This window comes from Merops nubicus, unplaced genomic scaffold, assembly GCF_000691845.1.
Source record: "Merops nubicus isolate BGI_N331 unplaced genomic scaffold, ASM69184v1 Scaffold53175, whole genome shotgun sequence".
Classification (NCBI taxonomy): Eukaryota; Metazoa; Chordata; class Aves; order Coraciiformes; family Meropidae; genus Merops; species Merops nubicus.
This window is the reverse complement of record NW_008608682.1, coordinates 1-9,142: the sequence shown is the minus strand read 5'-3', so window position 1 is coordinate 9,142 and position 9,142 is coordinate 1. Positions and strand designations below refer to the sequence as shown.

Here is a 9,142-nt window from a genome sequence, read left to right as displayed (position 1 = left end):
TCACCATTCAGACTTAGAAGTTTAACATGAAAATTTTCCAAATTAATTCTTATTCTGATACTGCACAAGTTCTTGTTTTTAAGAAGCAAAAAAGTACCGTGACACTTGCATAAAATTTACGTAAGCTGTATTGCAGAATCATTTAGTGGCATTCTTTATACTTTTTGATGTAGTTACATCCTCCGTGCAGAGTGCTGAGTGAATTCTAATGCCAGCTTTTGTTATGGCTAGGTCTCTCAGGCGGCAGCGGACTTGAAGCAGTTCTGCCTGCAGAACGCACAACATGATCCCCTACTCACAGGAGTATCATCAAGTACAAATCCATTCAGACCCCAGAAAGTTTGTTCATTTTTGTAATTATGTGAGCTACTTCGGTATCTTTCAGTGGTAAGTTCTTGAATTACAATTTGTAAACTGTTCTGTCATTAAATTGTCAGTTGTTATGGCTTTAAATGAGACTGCCTGTATTTAAAGTATTCAGAAGAAATACCTGATTTTTGCAGATGGTGTTACTCTAGATCCTCATTTTGGGCTCCCACCTTCACTATTCTGGTCATAGTCTTGTACTGGACACGTTATTGCAAAGTGTTATGAGCAGCTTTTACTTGCTGCAGAGCTTCCACCAGTTTTTGTTGCTGCAGCAAAGTAGTAGCAGGGCCAGCTAATCCTGCGCTGCTGTTTGGACTAACCTGGTTGTACTGTAGTTCTGTTGCATCATCCTTTTGTGTTAAGGGCATTATTTCTCACTTAGGATTGATTATCTGCCTGACAGCACACATGCTGAATCTTGATTGTGGCAGATAGAGCAGACTTTAGTTCTTAAACTTCTGACGAGCACTTCCAAGGATAGGTTAATGGTGGTCTCCAACAGCACTGTCCTTTGTAGGACATGCCCTCTAAGCAAAAAGAAAAAAGTATGTACTCCAAGAGTTCTATCAAGCCACACACTCCACTTAAACTGTTACATGAGTGGCAGTTTAAATAATTAGGAACAGTTGGAAACTCATGTAGATTTTCATTGCAAAAGTTATATAGGTTCATTAGCACTGCTGCTAGCTCTATGAAGACTACTAATCTGGCATTTCTTGAAAATTCTGATTAGATTTTAGGCTAACCTATTTAGAAGGGTGAGTTTTAGATCCACAGTAGTCTCACCAAGACTCTGAGCATGACAGCAGTTTGATATTTTGCCCACAGTAAATGAATTATAATTTTACCATGTCCCTCTTCCCCACTGCCCCTTCACTTGGATCCCTTGGCAGTGAGAGTGTACCTGTTACTTCCAAGCACCCTAAATGCAGCTAAACTTGGTTCGCAATCCTTAGAAGTCTCATAGCGAGTCTTAAACCTTGAAGAATTCTGGTTTCGTAGCTGATTTACATGACCCAAAGAGAACTGTAGTTTGCTAGATTTGTGTTATTTAGGCAGCTTTATAGGAACATGACCACAGTCAGACTGAGTAGTTGAAATTGTTCTCCCCTCAAGCAGACTGTAGAAAGCTTCCAAAATGTTTGAGTATAAACAAGGTGGCTCATGCTACTAAAGACCAGAGTGGTAGCAGTATAGAGGTTCATACTTAAGTATTTAACCAAAACTCTTCCCTCCTTTTTTGACCAGTGAATTAGAGCAGTATAACTGAGAAGTGCCTTACAGTTCTTAAGTCTTTTAACGTCGTTTCTGTTGTGCATTTTATCAATTCTTATTTAAAAGATAATATTCTGGGAAACTGGCTTGTGTTCACACTACTGCAGCTTCAGCTTTAAGCAGTAATTCAAGGAAGAAATCAAATTATCTCTAAGCACTGTAGACTGATAACCTATGAAAAGGCAAATAAACTGTACTTTTATCAGTGACACGTTCAGTTCCCCCCAAGCTTTGCCACAGTCCTGGGCACAGATGCCGACAAATGATCTTTCCTCTGTCAACACACACGTAGGCATATGCAGGGCATAAAAAGGCTTCATACTTTCTAAGTTACAGCACGTCCCCTTTCTGGTTTTAGAATAGAGCACTCGTTTCTGGTCATGTTACAAGCAAAAGTCATTAGAAAAGCAGTTTTAGTTACACCACCTACAAGGAAAATTTCTTTCCTGACAAGCTCTCACTCAAAATAGGCAATTTCTTTGTTGTAATCCTGGAGTTGTACAATAAGCCAGGAGAGTTCATGTTTGCATGCTCAACACCACCTCTGTGGAGTGAGGAGGAAGTGTCATACACAGACTACCTCTGCTTTTGAAAGGCAAAGTAGGTGCCTGGTACTTCTGTAGGCACCAAGTGACAAGGAAGAACTTTTCTGTCCTTCCATTTAGCGGTATGGCTTCCAGGAGACACTAAGCTTGAGTTCTTTTGTAACAGCTTTGATGACCTTCTTGTATGCTAGTTTTACAAAATAGCTGTGGAAAAGGAGGATTTTTTTTTCCCCAAAATAGCTGTCTATGGTGTTCTCTGAAAGTGCACATTCTTAGACACAGAGTGGCTTTATTTAGCACTGATACTTTTCTAACTACATTTTGGTTTTGTTTTTCAGATCTTTCAGCATCTTTTCCTAGCTGCTGATGTGTGTATGGGTAGAGTGCCTTAAGGAGCAGCCTGGTTTGAAGTCTGTACAAAAGCTTATTTAGCTTTAACGTGCCAAATCTAACTGTAAAATTGCTACTGTTGTCAAACCTCTTACCATCTACCTCTCCAAATGAACTGTATGCTAGTTACAATACTTCTGTTTCATAAGGGAATCAGTTTTATACACCGAGCAAAAAATAAAGTGTCTTGACTTAGCCTGGTCTTGAAATTACTTTATCAAGGTTCTTAACTTCTGGGTATGTTTACACCTCACCAGTTCCTGCATCACCCCACAGCAGCTGGAGAGCTCCTACAGGTGTCTGTCTGTCTTTAAACATTCATTCCATGCCGCTGCAGGTCTGTCTGCCTGGGGGTTGGGCTGATAACCTTAAAGAACACTGAGGCTTCATCTGTACTACGCTTAGAAGCACAGCACAGAACAAAAAAAGTTTGGCTGTTACTTTGTAATTCAACTATACAGCTGTCCCTATCAGACATCAAATAAAGACAAGGAGTAACTTAATTATTCTTTATCTAAAGGAGTAATTCTGCCCTCGCAGATGACTTACTCTATGAGCCATCTTACTCTTTAGGTAAATATGAAAAAGCACTCATAGCTGCATATGAAAAGAAAACTTGGCATTTTTGCTGCCTGTGTGCAAACTTCAGGCAGAAGAGTAGCTTACTCTGTGGGTGAATGCCAACTTGAGTATAGCTATGAGGCTGACAAAGCATTTTTAGGATTTTAATGGGAAGAACCCTGCTCAGAGACCTCACATGTTCAAATGAGCAGCATTTTCAGATCAGATAGCTTTATGTACTTCCTGTAAGCTTGCCTGATGAACTTTTTCCCCTATTGGTGTTTTTTTTCTTTTTTATATCCAAGAGTATCAACTGATTTTGGTATACACCTCTTCTAAATGTGACAATTACGGAAGACGTACCTGTTGGAGTAAGGCATGTTATTTTTGTAACTTCAGCAACATGGCTGTTTTATGCAAGATGATGATACGATAAACATACTTGAATTAACAGACTTCCTGGATTGCACAGAGCCTGCTCAATGTTCTCTAGACAGGAAACCATTTTTTTTTAAACATGCCGCCATACCTTAACAGCTTACTGTTAAGTTGGAAAGAGGTCTAAAATATTTGTCTCTTACCTGATTAAACCAAAGATGTCTGGACTCAGCTGCTTAACAGAAAAAAAAAAAAAAGCTGTACAGCTAGAAATATTTTATTATGAGAATATCTTTAACCAAAATATTTACTGTCTTTGATGTTGCAAAGTGTAACTTGACTCTACAGCACAGCAGCAGCCATGGGAAATCTTCAGTGATAGATAAATTATAGGCTGCTCTGACATTGCCATAGCTTTTCCTGTTAAACTGAAAAGAGACATGCTGGATTTCCATAAAAACGTAGGAAGAAAGATGTGTCCTACTTGGTGTGCTCCTGTAGCATGTTTAATGTTTGCAGTTTGTCTTTCTGCACACAGATCCTGTTCAGTGTCACCATTAGTTAAGAGTCCGAGATAATCCATAGTTCAAAGCACTTGTATTTCTGGTCACCAGCAACTGGCAGATAGCTGTTCCTTACAAGTGAAATTTTCTTCTGCTTGTGTCCATTTCTCGGCGCTGAAATTTAAAAGAGGAGTTATTAACCAGCAGTCATGCAAAAGGATACAAACAAGGATGACCTCCCAAAAGGAGGTTGCAGTGAGGTGGTAATACTTCATTTCACTTGAAGATGTGCAGAGTCAGTGTTACTTTCTACTCACTGTTCAGAAGTGACATTTAGGTAAACAGCTTGGACATTTTTACATTATGATTCTTGCTCTCACTTTGCACAAAAATAGCCCTAGTCAAGTTTACTAGGCTTCCAGTAACAGCTTATGCCAGGGGAGCATTTTTCACATTTGCTTCTATATGTGTATGTTAAAGAAGTTACATACTGCACGTAAGTAGTCACGGTATACTGATATTCACCATCCTTGCTATTTTTATTTTTGACTTGCAATATAGCAGAATGCTTCTACTTTGCATATTTCTCAAAATATTCCTCTAAATAATCCAGTTAAACACTTCTGTATTAAGAACTGCATTTATACTGCTTTTTTAGTCTAAGATTTCTGGTTAGGTTTCATGTCAAATTTAGTCTCCCTTCCCAAGCAGGACTATCATCATTAGTTAGACATACCTTATGAATCCATTCATATTCTCCAAATTTGGAATCAAAGGTTCCTTTTTGAAGAGACCTCAGCTTTAATGTAAAACGTGGCCCAAGTTCTTGAATTCCCACTTTCTTTTCACTCTTGAAGATGTATCTTGGGGAAGAAAAAAATTTAATTTAGGAAGTAAGTTGCGAGAACATTCATTCTCACTTGTGGGTTTTGTGGCAAACATCACCTGTGGAATCTGAAGAAGATGTAGTCTCGCTGGTTGTGGAACGTAGCTACTTGTCTTCCAATGAACTGGGGATCGTGCGGGAAGAGGGAAGCGAACATGCGGCCCACGGAATGGCCCAGCCGCGTTGTGAAGTTGTTCAGGATGACTTCAGGTACGTGCTCTGTGGGCTCCTTCCCTTTTCGCTGAAAGTAACAGACAAAGAACAGATCGAAGGCAAAAGGATTTTAATCTGTTATCCAAAGAGGTTGAAATAAAATAGCAGGGAGACAACCAGGGCCAAATTTTTGGAACAGGGCTGATAACATGCTCTCATTGTTTTTTCAAACACAACCTAAGTTTGTATGCAAGTAAAGGAGAAGCAGGTAGCATAAATTTGGTTCAACACTATAAATTGAATGAAAAAGCACAAATAATTTTACATTTCCTCTCTCCGGCACCAGTTTCCACTCCTGGCAGCACCCATTACAGCAAATAATGCAGTCCACCTACCACAGGAGTCCTCTCTGTATTAGTATCAACTAAGAGCACAGATGAAGTTTAAAAATTACTCATTTAAAAAAAAAAAATTACTGCAAATTATTTAGGGCTAGGTAAGCAATGCTTACTACAAAAGAAGTAACAGGGGTATAAGAATAAGGAAAACTAGATTTTATACAAGACTGGGAACTACATCTATTGATATCTTTTATACTGCTGATTTTTTATACCCTATTGTATGTATACTATACATTGATTATTCTCTATTGATGTAGGTTATCAGCTCCTATGTATTGGCATGACTATAAAAATACCTGGCAGACAGTGCAAGAAATTCAGCAAATAAGTATGAAAAGGGAAATATGCTGTTTATGGGAGTAGAATATACTGGTCCTTGGCCTCCTGCTAGCTTGTGAAAAAATTAGCTGAATTGTATAAAAGTGCAACCAGTTTTGACAATTCAAGTAGACTGAATTTATTTATCATTAAACAACAAACTACTCAATTTCAAACTTTTAAAAATTTTGTTGGAATCTCACCTTTATTTCTTTACGTAAACGGACACTACTCATTCTAAAATGAGCAGTTGGACCATCAGGCAGATGACATAAGAGAAGACCATCTGTTCACCGAGTTAAAAAAAAAAATAGGCTGGTAGAATTCAACATGTAATTTACAGAGGAACATTTTCTGTGAAATGCAATAATACATTAGAGTGTAAAATTCATGACCTATGCTGGATTTACAAGTTTTCATTATATTTTTGAATGTACATTCGTAGACTAGTTACCTAGTGTTGTGAAGTACATCCATTCAGTTTTGTTTCAATAGTTCACCAGAGTATTCTTCTATCACTTTCTCACTTAATTAGTAATATTTTATCTAGTCAGCAAAACTAAAAACAACTTCCTGGTCAGAAAATCTTGTTAGTTCATCAAACTGTTAAATTTACTGAAATAATAACATACATATGTAAATATACATTACAAACCATAAAAAAAAAAAAAAGCCCACCCACTTTCTTTAATATTTTCGAGTTCCATCAGCCATCACATATCCAAGTTGGCATGGTGATTTTTAACTCTGTGGTTACACTGTACCCTGCACAGTCGAGGGGAAAAAAAGTCCAGAATAAAGCAAATCTCTGATGCATGCTACAGAATTTTTTCTTTCCCCACCAGGCCCAGAGCTAGTGTCTCTATTTTAATAAGTACAGAAAAGGATACTTGGTATTTTGCGATCTTCATTAATGACAATTAAATCTGTGAAGTCCTTTGCAACACACTGTGGAATGATCTTTTTCAAAGCCAGTCCTCGTCGATAGTAGACATGTGAGTTAGGTATAACAGTAGACAGCTGTTCACAGAATCTCACTGTTCTCTGCAAAACAGATGAATTGCAGTGTGGTAAATACAGCACCAAGTTCACGTAATGGGAGCAGAGGGTTCCTCCGTTCAACTGCCCTCCCTGATGATTTATTACTTCCAGTATCTCTATCAATGTTTGAAGACAAGATACTGAATTACTTCAGTCAGTCAGTGGAAAAAAAAAATTATTTTGGAGTAAAGACTGCAGTACACCAGGGACTTTGTTTTAAAAAGGATTTTTTTTTTCCTACCTCAATTATAGTAAAACAGGAACATCCCATCTCATTATTTTTTAGGGACATTGGTTTACAAAAAGTCCATAACTTTTCAAAATACGTAACTATTGCTTCAGGTACTGATAGCTGAGTTTCCAGATAAACTCTTTGGAGTGTGCTTTTTCCCATTTTTTAAAACCACTTCCTTTATGGTTTTCATAAATGTCAGTATCTCCCCAGTTAGGTGGTGCAGATCATTTGCATGCAAGAACATATGCATGGTTTTTGTTATGAAGAAAACAAACAGTGCTAGAGAAACTAACATTATATCCATAAACAAGGTTATTCATAGTCACTAAATAAAACAGTAGGAAAAAAAAAAATTCATGTGAAAGGTTATTATTTTCAACTGTATCAACCGTAATATGAAAACCTTTGTTATCTTACAACCAGTGGACTGCTTAGAAATCTCCAAGTAAAACATACACACCCCACGAGGTCTGTCTGATGTTGTGATAAGAATCTTGGGAACTGTCTGTCTGTTGAAGTAGGGTGCAAATTCATCAGTTGCTTCATCAAAAGCAACCTGAAAGAACAGAAGTCTTGTTAATCCACCAGATAGGAAATAACTGAAGAACAATTGTTCCGTCTCTGATCTAAATTTTGATGAAATTTAATTTAGTAGGAAAAATTTAAATTCACAAAATCTTATAATGAATCATCAGAAAGCACATGGTTTTTACATTCTTAAGAATCTAGTGTGCTGAACACTTGCAAGTCTTACTGTCAGTAAGAGTAATGCAAAAGGCAATTATCTGATGCAGATAATGAAAGAATGTCATCACCTCTTAGTGAACCCATCACCTGTAAAAAGCGATTGATCAACACACAGTTGTGAGTGGTGAATGGGAGTGGTAACACAGGAGTGGTGAATGGTAAGCTTCATCACTCCATTTTATGTCCCTTCTCAGAAAAAAAATGGTGAACTTAATGGTATATCCAGAAATAAAGCAGTTACCTCTTCATCGTTGGGATCTACAGTTGTTTCATCATATACTCTCTGATTTTCTATAGTCTTTGGTATGGCTTTTGGTGGTGCCTAAAATAAATATGTTTATTAACGTAACACATTGATGCAATTTTTCAGTGTACTGCAAAAAACACATTCATACTACCACAACATTGTGTACCTTGCCACACAGAAGTATTATTTATTTTATGCCAGCTTTTAAAAAACAAGTTACAACATCACCTTGATTAAAAACATGCACTATTATTGTAACACCAAAGATCATCATATGGACAAGCATTGCTAGAACAGTGACATGGCTCAGTTACAGTGTAACTAAGAAACAGGGGTTCCAAAACAAAGCAAAAAAAAACAAAAAAAAAGAGGGGTGGAGGGGATATGGGACATTTCTATCCACTTTTCTTCCATGGAAAACAAAAGCTCTGCTTGCAGCAGCAACAGATTTGAGCCTTGGCATGTAAGATTTAATGACTAATAGTGTGTGATGTTTACTACCCTTGTGAGATGACGATACTACAGGAACTCACAACTGACTGCCTTCAGCTGTCAATAGGCTTTTGACGTAGTTCAGGAAAAAAAGAAAAACTCTTGTTCGTGGCTAGGCTTGGAAACAAGCAGACAACTGGTCCAGGTAGGGTTTGATCAGAACTGATTGTTTTAATTCATAGAGAAATTACTAGAGTATAATTGCTAGCAACATCAACGCAATGCCATAGCACCCACATCAGCCAGAGAAGACATCTCAGGAAGAGACTGCTTTTATGCCACCATTAGCTTAAATCTCACCCTGCCTGATCAGAGCACCGTTGAAGACACCACCAGCAAGGTTTCTAAGCCCAGCTGCTGCGTACACAGTGCCCCGGGGGCCACCCGGCTAGCGAGCACCGAGGTCACTGCTCCGCCCCGCAGAGGTCTGGAGAAACCATTTCACCCTCCACACTGAAGAGCCCCCAGCACCAGGCCGGGCAGAAGCCGGAGCCCTCACCTTGTCTCCGAGGGCTTCTCGCTCCTTCCTCCGCTTCTTCTTGGCGGCCAGCTTCTCCTAACCGGAGAGAGAGAGCGACCCGTTAGCCAGACCCGCCGCCCG

At 38.5% G+C, this 9,142-nt stretch overlaps 2 protein-coding genes across 2 annotated transcripts; one reads left to right on the top strand and one right to left on the bottom strand.

Annotated features, from left to right (window-relative positions):
• Positions 1-231: 231 nt before the first annotated feature.
• Positions 232-357, top strand: GNG5 (guanine nucleotide binding protein (G protein), gamma 5; the record flags this gene model as incomplete). The annotated part of the gene is made up of 1 exon (XM_008940303.1): positions 232-357. A coding segment is annotated over one exon (126 nt), but the record flags the coding sequence as incomplete, so codon positions are not given.
• Positions 358-4,153: 3,796 nt separating this feature from the next.
• Positions 4,154-9,097, bottom strand: RPF1 (ribosome production factor 1 homolog (S. cerevisiae); the record flags this gene model as incomplete). Its single annotated transcript, XM_008940302.1, has 8 exons — positions 4,154-4,195; positions 4,758-4,884; positions 4,967-5,148; positions 5,983-6,065; positions 6,670-6,823; positions 7,516-7,611; positions 8,044-8,124; positions 9,041-9,097. Coding segments are annotated over 8 exons (822 nt in total), but the record flags the coding sequence as incomplete, so codon positions are not given.
• Between the last annotated feature and the right edge of the window lie 45 nt (positions 9,098-9,142).